At 53.2% G+C, this 14,352-nt stretch overlaps 2 protein-coding genes and 1 long non-coding RNA gene across 3 annotated transcripts; all 3 read right to left on the reverse strand.

Annotated features, from left to right (window-relative positions):
• Positions 1-233: 233 nt before the first annotated feature.
• LOC116435466 lies at positions 234-7,530 on the reverse strand. Its single transcript, XM_032091803.1, has 11 exons — positions 7,470-7,530; positions 6,851-7,003; positions 6,520-6,630; positions 5,527-5,665; positions 4,513-4,700; positions 3,894-4,046; positions 3,563-3,673; positions 2,285-2,423; positions 1,271-1,458; positions 652-804; positions 234-431 (listed from the first exon to the last, which is right to left on the reverse strand). Exons 3-11 carry the CDS (start codon positions 6,577-6,579, stop codon positions 234-236), a joined length of 1,329 nt encoding a protein of 442 aa, XP_031947694.1. The 5' UTR covers positions 6,580-6,630; positions 6,851-7,003; positions 7,470-7,530.
• Positions 7,531-7,582: 52 nt separating this feature from the next.
• Positions 7,583-9,452, reverse strand: LOC116435624. Its single transcript, XR_004236801.1, has 3 exons — positions 9,429-9,452; positions 8,436-8,574; positions 7,583-7,609 (listed from the first exon to the last, which is right to left on the reverse strand). It is a non-coding gene; the product is annotated as an uncharacterized LOC116435624 (long non-coding RNA).
• On the reverse strand, positions 9,453-11,387 carry LOC116435467 (gastrokine-1-like; the record flags this gene model as incomplete). Its single annotated transcript, XM_032091804.1, has 4 exons — positions 11,345-11,387; positions 10,379-10,518; positions 9,760-9,912; positions 9,453-9,539 (listed from the first exon to the last, which is right to left on the reverse strand). Coding segments are annotated over exons 1-4 (423 nt in total), but the record flags the coding sequence as incomplete, so codon positions are not given.
• Positions 11,388-14,352: the final 2,965 nt, after the last annotated feature.

Consider the following 14,352-nt stretch of genomic DNA (forward strand, 5'->3'; position numbering starts at 1 on the left):
AAAAGTCTGCAAAGGACTTAGAGATCTTGGCATGCCAAGAGAATGAAGGAGCTGGAAGGGCTCCTCAGAGCAAGGGTTTGTCCAGCAAGCTGCAGAGCTCAAGGTTCTCAGAGAAAGCGGAGCTGGGGGAGGGAACGATGCAGCCCCTTTCTTCTTTTGGCAAAGCATTCCTACAACAGTTTTCCAATCTACACTACTGTTGAGAGAAAGGAAAGCCTGCCACTAGTGCCAACCTAATCGTTTCCATAAAGAAAAAGCACATGAAGAAAGGGCCCGCTGATCCCCAGGGTCAGGAAGCTGCTACTCCTTAGGAATCTTACCCTGCTCTCTTGTGCCAGGCGGGCCAGATTATCAAAGCGGGGCATCTCGTTTCTGTTCATGACGGAAATGTAGCAGGCGTTCTGTTGCGTGACTTTGGTTGCAATGACGCCCTGTAAAATCAAGTCATCGAGCACTCAACATTTACATTTTCCAACTGTTAACATTGGGATGAAGTCAGGATGGAAACCGTAACAAATGCTGCGACTTTCTACCCCACATCGTGGACTCCAAACATTCAAAATACAGAAACAAGCCCCGTTCCTGGGCCCGCTGGAGCAGGAGCCAGTCTCCTCGTCGGCTTTGTGAACGAGCAGCCCCCCTGCCACTCACCGTGTTGTAGTTCCAGATGGTTTTCCAGGACCCGCTGATGCTGTTTTGCTCAATGACTGCCACACGCCATTGCCTGTTGATGAGCACAATTTGGGACTGGCCACCAATGATGACTTGCGTGTTGTTGCCTGGGATGCCGGGAATCTGCTGAGACTGAAAAGCCAAGGGAAAGAAGATGTTTGGCCTTTGAAGGGAGACAGTGATATCCCCAAAGCTTTAGAAAAATCCCTGCTACAATAGAAGAAGCGCTGGCCCCAGGACAGTGCCGGCACTGCCCTCATTCTTTTCCAAAGGACGCAGAATCAAGGCTGTGGCATTGGGCAAAGGCCCTAAGAATTCTTTTCAAGCATTCAGTGAATCATTGCTGCATCTGACAGCTGTCATCTGGTGCCTTTGGAGGTTGATGCGTGCAAGACCACTGGCCACAGTCAATCCAGGCTCAAGGTCTTGGATGGAAACCTCTGCTGACCCACGGCTCTGTTTCAGCATGTGCACCCTCGAGCAGGAAGCTCTCGAAAGAGGAGATGCCAGGCCAGAAGGGCATCAGGCTTGGCTTTGGGCAGCAGCTCTGGAGCCCCCCCATTTGGTTCAAGAAAGGTAAGGGCTAAGGTTTTCTCACCGGGAAAGGTCCAGTCCAATTGCCATTCCAACCGCCAGTCCAATTGCCTTGCCAACCGCCAGTCCAATTGTCATTCCAACCACCATTCCAATTGCCGTTGCCATTGCCATTGCAGTATGTCAGATCCACAACTCTCAGGACATTGAGCGTAATGCATGATGCCAAGTTCACCTGGGGTCCTTGGAAAGCTAGAAAAGAAAAGACAAAACCCCATGAGCTGAAAGACCGTGGTTGCCTTTCTGCAGGAGGGTGCTGGTGTTGCTCAGAGCCAGGCAGGTTCTGAAGGATTGCTGCACTAGGAATGTTTGAGCTGTACGAGGGACAGATTCCCTTGGAGAGCCCAAAGAGCACCAGCTCTGTGGCTCAGCAAGGAATGCCCACAAAGACGTGCTCTTGAAACCCCTTTGGCATTTCCCGTGCAGAAATCGGGGCTCTATGGCACTCGCTCCTGGGAATCCCGATGGCTGGGCATTACAGGGTGAGGCTGCTGGCAGTTCACGGGCCCAGGCATATGGGCTGTGACGTTCTGCAAGAATCCTACCAAGTGCAGGTCATTAAAGCCCTGGGGAATGCGACTGCTGCCACTGAGAAAAACCTCGAGGGATTGAAGCCGCTTGGCTTAGTGTTGTGAAGCACCGGGGTTTGGTGGCTGCCTGGATCACACTCGTCAGCAAGCTCTGCCCTGAAGGACAGCGGTTCTTAGAATGACCCATTTTCTTGACTGGGCATTACAGGGGAGCTCAGTGTGGGTTGAAACACTCTGGGCCCAAATCGAAGCCCCCTTAAGCTTTGTGGAAAGCAGCTGTAAGGGTTTGGTTTGGGTCATTTCTGGGGGCTGTGACACCACCCTGTTGCAGTCCTGATCTGCGGAGATGCCAAACCCTTTGTGCAACTGCTGCAGCCCTTGGTTTGTGTGCACCTCAAGGTGCAAGAGCAGCAATTGTGCCTTGGTCATTCACCAGGAGGAGAAAAAGCCAGGTCAGTAACACTCAGAATTCCCATGCTTGCACTCACCGTGAACTTCGTAAGCCATGTAGGTGGTGAGTCCGCTGCACATAGCGGCAATGGTTGCTCCGTAGGAGTTGAGGTTGTTGACCAATCCATTGGTGACAAAGGTGATGTGCTTGGTAGGTCTTCCAAAACCGATCAGGTTCTAAAGATCAAATAGCAGCATTGAGCAAGCTCAGTGCTGGGATCTGGTTCCTGCTAGGCCTATTCCTAGGTCTGGAATGAGGACTCGGGGCTGGCTGTTTGAGTCTCAACTGCCTTTAGGGACACCTTTCAATCCCCTTGGGGCCTGTGGGAGCACTAGCAAGCCTTGAAGGCAGCTGCAAAGGCAGAGCTCGTTCTAAGGGAGTCAAGGTGCAGGGAGCCCGAGGGGAAGTGGCAGCGCAAGCAAAGCGCTGAAGAGGAGAAGAGGAGTGTGGCCGCTCTGTGTAGCCAGTGCTGGGCTCCTTGCAAAGCATTTGCTCAGTCGCTGCCCTCGGCCCTCAGAGGCACTCGGGCTGTCGGCTGGAAGGCCGGCAGCAGAAGTGTCTTGCTGCAGCCCGTTCTAAACGGGAGCCAAAGAGGGCAGCAGCAAGCCCGGGCAGATCCATTTGCTCTCGGACTATTTGCAGGTGGTGCTTAAGACCTCTCTGAGAGCCCTGGCTGCTCTAGTGGGACGAGTCTTTCTGAACGGCTCTCGCGGCGTTGTTTCAAAGGAATTGCCGCTCTCTTTTCCTCCTGGAGTGCTTTGTGGCCTGGCCCAATTCCCTGGCTGCTGGTGTTCCCTCGCATGCCCTCAGCTTCCCTCTGCTCTCTAGCTCCTTCCTCAGCTAGGGCCACAGGCCTCCTGTTGTGGCTCCTCGCAGGAATGTGGGGGAAAGGCTGTGGAATAGGGAGACGCTCTCTCGCGCCCCAAAGAAAAAGGAGTCTGGCCAAGCGCAGCTGCAAGGCCAAGTTCTGAGCTGACCAATGCAGTTTGGTACTGAAAAGTCTGCAAAGGACTTAGAGATCTTGGCATGCCAAGAGAATGAAGGAGCTGGAAGGGCTCCTCAGAGCAAGGGTTTGTCCAGCAAGCTGCAGAGCTCAAGGTTCTCAGAGAAAGCGGAGCTGGGGGAGGGAACGATGCAGCCCCTTTCTTCTTTTGGCAAAGCATTCCTACAACAGTTTTCCAATCTACACTACTGTTGAGAGAAAGGAAAGCCTGCCACTAGTGCCAACCTAATCGTTTCCATAAAGAAAAAGCACATGAAGAAAGGGCCCGCTGATCCCCAGGGTCAGGAAGCTGCTACTCCTTAGGAATCTTACCCTGCTCTCTTGTGCCAGGCGGGCCAGATTATCAAAGCGGGGCATCTCGTTTCTGTTCATGACGGAAATGTAGCAGGCGTTCTGTTGCGTGACTTTGGTTGCAATGACGCCCTGTAAAATCAAGTCATCGAGCACTCAACATTTACATTTTCCAACTGTTAACATTGGGATGAAGTCAGGATGGAAACCGTAACAAATGCTGCGACTTTCTACCCCACATCGTGGACTCCAAACATTCAAAATACAGAAACAAGCCCCGTTCCTGGGCCCGCTGGAGCAGGAGCCAGTCTCCTCGTCGGCTTTGTGAACGAGCAGCCCCCCTGCCACTCACCGTGTTGTAGTTCCAGATGGTTTTCCAGGACCCGCTGATGCTGTTTTGCTCAATGACTGCCACACGCCATTGCCTGTTGATGAGCACAATTTGGGACTGGCCACCAATGATGACTTGCGTGTTGTTGCCTGGGATGCCGGGAATCTGCTGAGACTGAAAAGCCAAGGGAAAGAAGATGTTTGGCCTTTGAAGGGAGACAGTGATATCCCCAAAGCTTTAGAAAAATCCCTGCTACAATAGAAGAAGCGCTGGCCCCAGGACAGTGCCGGCACTGCCCTCATTCTTTTCCAAAGGACGCAGAATCAAGGCTGTGGCATTGGGCAAAGGCCCTAAGAATTCTTTTCAAGCATTCAGTGAATCATTGCTGCATCTGACAGCTGTCATCTGGTGCCTTTGGAGGTTGATGCGTGCAAGACCACTGGCCACAGTCAATCCAGGCTCAAGGTCTTGGATGGAAACCTCTGCTGACCCACGGCTCTGTTTCAGCATGTGCACCCTCGAGCAGGAAGCTCTCGAAAGAGGAGATGCCAGGCCAGAAGGGCATCAGGCTTGGCTTTGGGCAGCAGCTCTGGAGCCCCCCCATTTGGTTCAAGAAAGGTAAGGGCTAAGGTTTTCTCACCGGGAAAGGTCCAGTCCAATTGCCATTCCAACCGCCAGTCCAATTGCCTTGCCAACCGCCAGTCCAATTGTCATTCCAACCACCATTCCAATTGCCGTTGCCATTGCCATTGCAGTATGTCAGATCCACAACTCTCAGGACATTGAGCGTAATGCATGATGCCAAGTTCACCTGGGGTCCTTGGAAAGCTAGAAAAGAAAAGACAAAACCCCATGAGCTGAAAGACCGTGGTTGCCTTTCTGCAGGAGGGTGCTGGTGTTGCTCAGAGCCAGGCAGGTTCTGAAGGATTGCTGCACTAGGAATGTTTGAGCTGTACGAGGGACAGATTCCCTTGGAGAGCCCAAAGAGCACCAGCTCTGTGGCTCAGCAAGGAATGCCCACAAAGACGTGCTCTTGAAACCCCTTTGGCATTTCCCGTGCAGAAATCGGGGCTCTATGGCACTCGCTCCTGGGAATCCCGATGGCTGGGCATTACAGGGTGAGGCTGCTGGCAGTTCACGGGCCCAGGCATATGGGCTGTGACGTTCTGCAAGAATCCTACCAAGTGCAGGTCATTAAAGCCCTGGGGAATGCGACTGCTGCCACTGAGAAAAACCTCGAGGGATTGAAGCCGCTTGGCTTAGTGTTGTGAAGCACCGGGGTTTGGTGGCTGCCTGGATCACACTCGTCAGCAAGCTCTGCCCTGAAGGACAGCGGTTCTTAGAATGACCCATTTTCTTGACTGGGCATTACAGGGGAGCTCAGTGTGGGTTGAAACACTCTGGGCCCAAATCGAAGCCCCCTTAAGCTTTGTGGAAAGCAGCTGTAAGGGTTTGGTTTGGGTCATTTCTGGGGGCTGTGACACCACCCTGTTGCAGTCCTGATCTGCGGAGATGCCAAACCCTTTGTGCAACTGCTGCAGCCCTTGGTTTGTGTGCACCTCAAGGTGCAAGAGCAGCAATTGTGCCTTGGTCATTCACCAGGAGGAGAAAAAGCCAGGTCAGTAACACTCAGAATTCCCATGCTTGCACTCACCGTGAACTTCGTAAGCCATGTAGGTGGTGAGTCCGCTGCACATAGCGGCAATGGTTGCTCCGTAGGAGTTGAGGTTGTTGACCAATCCATTGGTGACAAAGGTGATGTGCTTGGTAGGTCTTCCAAAACCGATCAGGTTCTAAAGATCAAATAGCAGCATTGAGCAAGCTCAGTGCTGGGATCTGGTTCCTGCTAGGCCTATTCCTAGGTCTGGAATGAGGACTCGGGGCTGGCTGTTTGAGTCCCAACTGCCTTTAGGGACACCTTTCAATCCCCTTGGGGCCTGTGGGAGCACTAGCAAGCCTTGAAGGCAGCTGCAAAGGCAGAGCTCGTTCTAAGGGAGTCAAGGTGCAGGGAGCCCGAGGGGAAGTGGCAGCGCAAGGAAAGCGCTGAAGAGGAGAAGAGGAGTGTGGCCGCTCTGTGTAGCCAGTGCTGGGCTCCTTGCAAAGCATTTGCTCAGTCGCTGCCCTCGGCCCTCAGAGGCACTCGGGCTGTCGGCTGGAAGGCCGGCAGCAGAAGTGTCTTGCTGCAGCCCGTTCTAAACGGGAGCCAAAGAGGGCAGCAGCAAGCCCGGGCAGATCCATTTGCTCTCGGACTATTTGCAGGTGGTGCTTAAGACCTCTCCGAGAGCCCTGGCTGCTCTAGCGGGACGAGTCTTTCTGAGCGGCTCTCGCGGCGTTGTTTCAAAGGAATTGCCGCTCTCTTTTCCTCCTGGAGTGCTTTGTGGCCTGGCCCAATTCCCTGGCTGCTGGTGTTCCCTCGCACGCCCTCTCAAGGTTCTCAGAGAAAGCGGAGCTGGGGGAGGGAACGATGCAGCCCCTTTCTTCTTTTGGCAAAGCATTCCTACAACAATTTTCCAATCTACACTACTGTTGAGAGAAAGGAAAGCCTGCCACTAGTGCCAACCGAATCGTTTCCATAAAGAAAAAGCACATGAAGAAAGGGCCCGCTGATCCCCAGGGTCAGGAAGCTGCTACTCCTTAGGAATCTTACCCTGCTCTCTTGTGCCAGGCGGGCCAGATTATCAAAGCGGGGCATCTCGTTTCTGTTCATGACGGAAATGTAGCAGGCGTTCTGTTGCGTGACTTTGGTTGCAATGACGCCCTGTAAAATCAAGTCATCGAGCACTCAACATTTACATTTTCCAACTGTTAACATTGGGATGAAGTCAGGATGGAAACCGTAACAAATGCTGCGACTTTCTACCCCACATCGTGGACTCCAAACATTCAAAATACAGAAACAAGCCCCGTTCCTGGGCCCGCTGGAGCAGGAGCCAGTCTCCTCGTCGGCTTTGTGAACGAGCAGCCCCCCTGCCACTCACCGTGTTGTAGTTCCAGATGGTTTTCCAGGACCCGCTGATGCTGTTTTGCTCAATGACTGCCACACGCCATTGCCTGTTGATGAGCACAATTTGGGACTGGCCACCAATGATGACTTGCGTGTTGTTGCCTGGGATGCCGGGAATCTGCTGAGACTGAAAAGCCAAGGGAAAGAAGATGTTTGGCCTTTGAAGGGAGACAGTGATATCCCCAAAGCTTTAGAAAAATCCCTGCTACAATAGAAGAAGCGCTGGCCCCAGGACAGTGCCGGCACTGCCCTCATTCTTTTCCAAAGGACGCAGAATCAAGGCTGTGGCATTGGGCAAAGGCCCTAAGAATTCTTTTCAAGCATTCAGTGAATCATTGCTGCATCTGACAGCTGTCATCTGGTGCCTTTGGAGGTTGATGCGTGCAAGACCACTGGCCACAGTCAATCCAGGCTCAAGGTCTTGGATGGAAACCTCTGCTGACCCACGGCTCTGTTTCAGCATCTGCACCCTCGAGCAGGAAGCTCTCGAAAGAGGAGATGCCAGGCCAGAAGGGCATCAGGCTTGGCTTTGGGCAGCAGCTCTGGAGCCCCCCCATTTGGTTCAAGAAAGGTAAGGGCTAAGGTTTTCTCACCGGGAAAGGTCCAGTCCAATTGCCATTCCAACCACCATTCCAATTGCCGTTGCCATTGCCATTGCAGTACTTCAGCTCAACAACTCTCAGGACATTGAGCGTAATGCATGATGCCAAGTTCACCTGGGGTCCTTGGAAAGCTAGAAAAGAAAAGACAAAACCCCATGAGCTGAAAGACCGTGGTTGCCTTTCTGCAGGAGGGTGCTGGTGTTGCTCAGAGCCAGGCAGGTTCTGAAGGATTGCTGCACTAGGAATGTTTGAGCTGTACGAGGGACAGATTCCCTTGGAGAGCCCAAAGAGCACCAGCTCTGTGGCTCAGCAAGGAATGCCCACAAAGACGTGCTCTTGAAACCCCTTTGGCATTTCCCGTGCAGAAATCGGGGCTCTATGGCACTCGCTCCTGGGAATCCCGATGGCTGGGCATTACAGGGTGAGGCTGCTGGCAGTTCACGGGCCCAGGCATATGGGCTGTGACGTTCTGCAAGAATCCTACCAAGTGCAGGTCATTAAAGCCCTGGGGAATGCGACTGCTGCCACTGAGAAAAACCTCGAGGGATTGAAGCCGCTTGGCTTAGTGTTGTGAAGCACCGGGGTTTGGTGGCTGCCTGGATCACACTCGTCAGCAAGCTCTGCCCTGAAGGACAGCGGTTCTTAGAATGACCCATTTTCTTGACTGGGCATTACAGGGGAGCTCAGTGTGGGTTGAAACACTCTGGGCCCAAATCGAAGCCCCCTTAAGCTTTGTGGAAAGCAGCTGTAAGGGTTTGGTTTGGGTCATTTCTGGGGGCTGTGACACCACCCTGTTGCAGTCCTGATCTGCGGAGATGCCAAACCCTTTGTGCAACTGCTGCAGCCCTTGGTTTGTGTGCACCTCAAGGTGCAAGAGCAGCAATTGTGCCTTGGTCATTCACCAGGAGGAGAAAAAGCCAGGTCAGTAACACTCAGAATTCCCATGCTTGCACTCACCGTGAACTTCGTAAGCCATGTAGGTGGTGAGTCCGCTGCACATAGCGGCAATGGTTGCTCCGTAGGAGTTGAGGTTGTTGACCAATCCATTGGTGACAAAGGTGATGTGCTTGGTAGGTCTTCCAAAACCGATCAGGTTCTAAAGATCAAATAGCAGCATTGAGCAAGCTCAGTGCTGGGATCTGGTTCCTGCTAGGCCTATTCCTAGGTCTGGAATGAGGACTCGGGGCTGGCTGTTTGAGTCCCAACTGCCTTTAGGGACACCTTTCAATCCCCTTGGGGCCTGTGGGAGCACTAGCAAGCCTTGAAGGCAGCTGCAAAGGCAGAGCTCGTTCTAAGGGAGTCAAGGTGCAGGGAGCCCGAGGGGAAGTGGCAGCGCAAGGAAAGCGCTGAAGAGGAGAAGAGGAGTGTGGCCGCTCTGTGTAGCCAGTGCTGGGCTCCTTGCAAAGCATTTGCTCAGTCGCTGCCCTCGGCCCTCAGAGGCACTCGGGCTGTCGGCTGGAAGGCCGGCAGCAGAAGTGTCTTGCTGCAGCCCGTTCTAAACGGGAGCCAAAGAGGGCAGCAGCAAGCCCGGGCAGATCCATTTGCTCTCGGACTATTTGCAGGTGGTGCTTAAGACCTCTCCGAGAGCCCTGGCTGCTCTAGCGGGACGAGTCTTTCTGAACGGCTCTCGCGGCGTTGTTTCAAAGGAATTGCCGCTCTCTTTTCCTCCTGGAGTGCTTTGTGGCCTGGCCCAATTCCCTGGCTGCTGGTGTTCCCTCGCACGCCCTCTCAAGGTTCTCAGAGAAAGCGGAGCTGGGGGAGGGAACGATGCAGCCCCTTTCTTCTTTTGGCAAAGCATTCCTACAACAATTTTCCAATCTACACTACTGTTGAGAGAAAGGAAAGCCTGCCACTAGTGACAACCTAATCGTTTCCATAAGGAAAAAGCACATGAAGAAAGGGCCCGCTGATCCCCAGGGTCAGGAAGCTGCTACTCCTTAGGAATCTTACCCTGCTCTCTTGTGCCAGGCGCGCCAGATTATCAAAGCGGGGCATCTCGTTTCTGTTCATGACGGAAATGTAGCAGGCGTTCTGTTGCGTGACTTTGGTTGCAATGACGCCCTGTAAAATCAAGTCATCGAGCACTCAACATTTACATTTTCCAACTGTTAACATTGGGATGAAGTCAGGATGGAAACCGTAACAAATGCTGCGACTTTCTACCCCACATCGTGGACTCCAAACATTCAGAATAGAGAAACAAGCCCCGTTCCTGGGCCCGCTGGAGCAGGAGCCAGTCTCCTCGTCGGCTTTGTGAACGAGCAGCCCCCCTGCCACTCACCGTGTTGTAGTTCCAGATGGTTTTCCAGGACCCGCTGATGCTGTTTTGCTCAATGACTGCCACACGCCATTGCCTGTTGATGAGCACAATTTGGGACTGGCCACCAATGATGACTTGCGTGTTGTTGCCTGGGATGCCGGGAATCTGCTGAGACTGAAAAGCCAAGGGAAAGAAGATGTTTGGCCTTTGAAGGGAGACAGTGATATCCCCAAAGCTTTAGAAAAATCCCTGCTACAATAGAAGAAGCACTGGCCCCAGGACAGTGCCGGCACTGCCCTCATTCTTTTCCAAAGGACCCAGAATCAAGGCTGTGCTCTTGGGCAAAGGCCCTAAGAATTCTTTTCAAGCATTCAGTGAATCATTGCTGCATCTGACAGCTGTCATCTGGTGCCTTTGGAGGTTGATGCGTGCAAGACCACTGGCCACAGTCAATCCAGGCTCAAGGTCTTGGATGGAAACCTCTGCTGACCCACGGCTCTGTTTCAGCATGTGCACCCTCGAGCAGGAAGCTCTCGAAAGAGGAGATGCCAGGCCAGAAGGGCATCAGGCTTGGCTTTGGGCAGCAGCTCTGGAGCCCCCCCATTTGGTTCAAGAAAGGTAAGGGCTAAGGTTTTCTCACCGGGAAAGGTCCAGTCCAATTGCCATTCCAACCACCATTCCAATTGCCGTTGCCATTGCCATTGCAGTACTTCAGCTCAACAACTCTCAGGACATTGAGCGTAATGCATGATGCCAAGTTCACCTGGGGTCCTTGGAAAGCTAGAAAAGAAAAGACAAAACCCCATGAGCTGAAAGACCGTGGTTGCCTTTCTGCAGGAGGGTGCTGGTGTTGCTCAGAGCCAGGCAGGTTCTGAAGGATTGCTGCACTAGGAATGTTTGAGCTGTACGAGGGACAGATTCCCTTGGAGAGCCCAAAGAGCACCAGCTCTGTGGCTCAGCAAGGAATGCCCACAAAGACGTGCTCTTGAAACCCCTTTGGCATTTCCCGTGCAGAAATCGGGGCTCTATGGCACTCGCTCCTGCGAATCCCGATGGCTGGGCATTACAGGGTGAGGCTGCTGGCAGTTCACGGGCCCAGGCATATGGGCTGTGACGTTCTGCAAGAATCCTACCAAGTGCAGGTCATTAAAGCCCTGGGGAATGCGACTGCTGCCACTGAGAAAAACCTCGAGGGATTGAAGCCGCTTGGCTTAATGTTGTGAAGCACCGGGGTTTGGTGGCTGCCTGGATCACACTCGTCAGCAAGCTCTGCCCTGAAGGACAGCGGTTCTTAGAATGACCCATTTTCTTGACTGGGCATTACAGGGGAGCTCAGTGTGGGTTGAAACACTCCGGGCCCAAATCGAAGCCCCCTTAAGCTTTGTGGAAAGCAGCTGTAAGGGTTTGGTTTGGGTCATTTCTGGGGGCTGTGACACCACCCTGTTGCAGTCCTGATCTGCGGAGATGCCAAACCCTTTGTGCAACTGCTGCAGCCCTTGGTTTGTGTGCACCTCAAGGTGCAAGAGCAGCAATTGTGCCTTGGTCATTAGCCAAGAGGAGAAAAAGCCAGGTCAGTAACACTCAGAATTCCCATGCTTGCACTCACCATGAACTTCGTAAGCCATGTAGGTGGTGAGTCCGCTGCACATAGCGGCAATGGTTGCTCCGTAGGAGTTGAGGTTGTTGACCAATCCATTGGTGACAAAGGTGATGTGCTTGGTAGGTCTTCCAAAACTGATCAGGTTCTAAAGATCAAATAGCAGCATTGAGCAAGCTCAGTGCCGGGATCTGGTTCCTGCTAGGCCTATTCCTAGGTCTGGAATGAGGACTCGGGGCTGGCTGTTTGAGTCTCAACTGCCTTTAGGGACACCTTTCAATCCCCTTGGGGCCTGTGGGAGCACTAGCAAGCCTTGAAGGCAGCTGCAAAGGCAGAGCTCGTTCTAAGGGAGTCAAGGTGCAGGGAGCCCGAGGGGAAGTGGCAGCGCAAGCAAAGCGCTGAAGAGGAGAAGAGGAGTGTGGCCGCTCTGTGTAGCCAGTGCTGGGCTCCTTGCAAAGCATTTGCTCAGTCGCTGCCCTCGGCCCTCAGAGGCACTCGGGCTGTCGGCTGGAAGGCCGGCAGCAGAAGTGTCTTGCTGCAGCCCGTTCTAAACGGGAGCCAAAGAGGGCAGCAGCAAGCCCGGGCAGATCCATTTGCTCTCGGACTATTTGCAGGTGGTGCTTAAGACCTCTCTGAGAGCCCTGGCTGCTCTAGCGGGACGAGTCTTTCTGAACGGCTCTCGCGGCGTTGTTTCAAAGGAATTGCCGCTCTCTTTTCCTCCTGGAGTGCTTTGTGGCCTGGCCCAATTCCCTGGCTGCTGGTGTTCCCTCGCATGCCCTCAGCTTCCCTCTGCTCTCTAGCTCCTTCCTCAGCTAGGGCCACAGGCCTCCTGTTGTGGCTCCTCGCAGGAATGTGGGGGAAAGGCTGTGGAATAGGGAGACGCTCTCTCGCGCCCCAAAGAAAAAGGAGTCTGGCCAAGCGCAGCTGCAAGGCCAAGTTCTGAGCTGACCAATGCAGTTTGGTACTGAAAAGTCTGCAAAGGACTTAGAGATCTTGGCATGCCAAGAGAATGAAGGAGCTGGAAGGGCTCCTCAGAGCAAGGGTTTGTCCAGCAAGCTGCAGAGCTCAAGGTTCTCAGAGAAAGCGGAGCTGGGGGAGGGAACGATGCAGCCCCTTTCTTCTTTTGGCAAAGCATTCCTACAACAGTTTTCCAATCTACACTACTGTTGAGAGAAAGGAAAGCCTGCCACTAGTGCCAACCTAATCGTTTCCATAAAGAAAAAGCACATGAAGAAAGGGCCCGCTGATCCCCAGGGTCAGGAAGCTGCTACTCCTTAGGAATCTTACCCTGCTCTCTTGTGCCAGGCGGGCCAGATTATCAAAGCGGGGCATCTCGTTTCTGTTCATGACGGAAATGTAGCAGGCGTTCTGTTGCGTGACTTTGGTTGCAATGACGCCCTGTAAAATCAAGTCATCGAGCACTCAACATTTACATTTTCCAACTGTTAACATTGGGATGAAGTCAGGATGGAAACCGTAACAAATGCTGCGACTTTCTACCCCACATCGTGGACTCCAAACATTCAAAATACAGAAACAAGCCCCGTTCCTGGGCCCGCTGGAGCAGGAGCCAGTCTCCTCGTCGGCTTTGTGAACGAGCAGCCCCCCTGCCACTCACCGTGTTGTAGTTCCAGATGGTTTTCCAGGACCCGCTGATGCTGTTTTGCTCAATGACTGCCACACGCCATTGCCTGTTGATGAGCACAATTTGGGACTGGCCACCAATGATGACTTGCGTGTTGTTGCCTGGGATGCCGGGAATCTGCTGAGACTGAAAAGCCAAGGGAAAGAAGATGTTTGGCCTTTGAAGGGAGACAGTGATATCCCCAAAGCTTTAGAAAAATCCCTGCTACAATAGAAGAAGCGCTGGCCCCAGGACAGTGCCGGCACTGCCCTCATTCTTTTCCAAAGGACGCAGAATCAAGGCTGTGGCATTGGGCAAAGGCCCTAAGAATTCTTTTCAAGCATTCAGTGAATCATTGCAGCATCTGACAGCTGTCATCTGGTGCCTTTGGAGGTTGATGCGTGCAAGACCACTGGCCACAGTCAATCCAGGCTCAAGGTCTTGGATGGAAACCTCTGCTGACCCACGGCTCTGTTTCAGCATGTGCACCCTCGAGCAGGAAGCTCTCGAAAGAGGAGATGCCAGGCCAGAAGGGCATCAGGCTTGGCTTTGGGCAGCAGCTCTGGAGCCCCCCCATTTGATTCAAGAAAGGTAAGGGCTAAGGTTTTCTCACCGGGAAAGGTCCAGTCCAATTGCCATTCCAACCGCCAGTCCAATTGCCTTGCCAACCGCCAGTCCAATTGTCATTCCAACCACCATTCCAATTGCCGTTGCCATTGCCATTGCAGTATGTCAGATCCACAACTCTCAGGACATTGAGCGTAATGCATGATGCCAAGTTCACCTGGGGTCCTTGGAAAGCTAGAAAAGAAAAGACAAAACCCCATGAGCTGAAAGACCGTGGTTGCCTTTCTGCAGGAGGGTGCTGGTGTTGCTCAGAGCCAGGCAGGTTCTGAAGGATTGCTGCACTAGGAATGTTTGAGCTGTACGAGGGACAGATTCCCTTGGAGAGCCCAAAGAGCACCAGCTCTGTGGCTCAGCAAGGAATGCCCACAAAGAGGTGCTCTTGAAACCCCTTTGGCATTTCCCGTGCAGAAATCGGGGCTCTATGGCACTCGCTCCTGGGAATCCCGATGGCTGGGCATTACAGGGTGAGGCTGCTGGCAGTTCACGGGCCCAGGCATATGGGCTGTGACGTTCTGCAAGAATCCTACCAAGTGCAGGTCATTAAAGCCCTGGGGAATGCGACTGCTGCCACTGAGAAAAACCTCGAGGGATTGAAGCCGCTTGGCTTAGTGTTGTGAAGCACCGGGGTTTGGTGGCTGCCTGGATCACACTCGTCAGCAAGCTCTGCCCTGAAGGACAGCGGTTCTTAGAATGACCCATTTTCTTGACTGGGCATTACAGGGGAGCTCAGTGTGGGTTGAAACACTCTGGGCCCAAATCGAAGCCC

Source organism: Corvus moneduloides, chromosome 27 (genome assembly GCF_009650955.1).
Source record: "Corvus moneduloides isolate bCorMon1 chromosome 27, bCorMon1.pri, whole genome shotgun sequence".
NCBI lineage: Eukaryota > Metazoa > Chordata > Aves > Passeriformes > Corvidae > Corvus > Corvus moneduloides.

Coding starts and splice junctions, on each gene's coding strand:
- LOC116435466 (XM_032091803.1), bottom strand. CDS start 6,579: ATGAACAGAAACGAGATGCCCCGCTTTGATAATCTGGCCCGCCTGGCA. Junction 2,424..3,562: donor GCCTGGCACAAGAGAGCAGG/GTAAGATTCCTA, acceptor TTTGATCTTTAG/AACCTGATCGGTTTTGGAAG. Junction 1,459..2,284: donor CATGGCTTACGAAGTTCACG/GTGAGTGCAAGC, acceptor TTTCTTTTCTAG/CTTTCCAAGGACCCCAGGTG.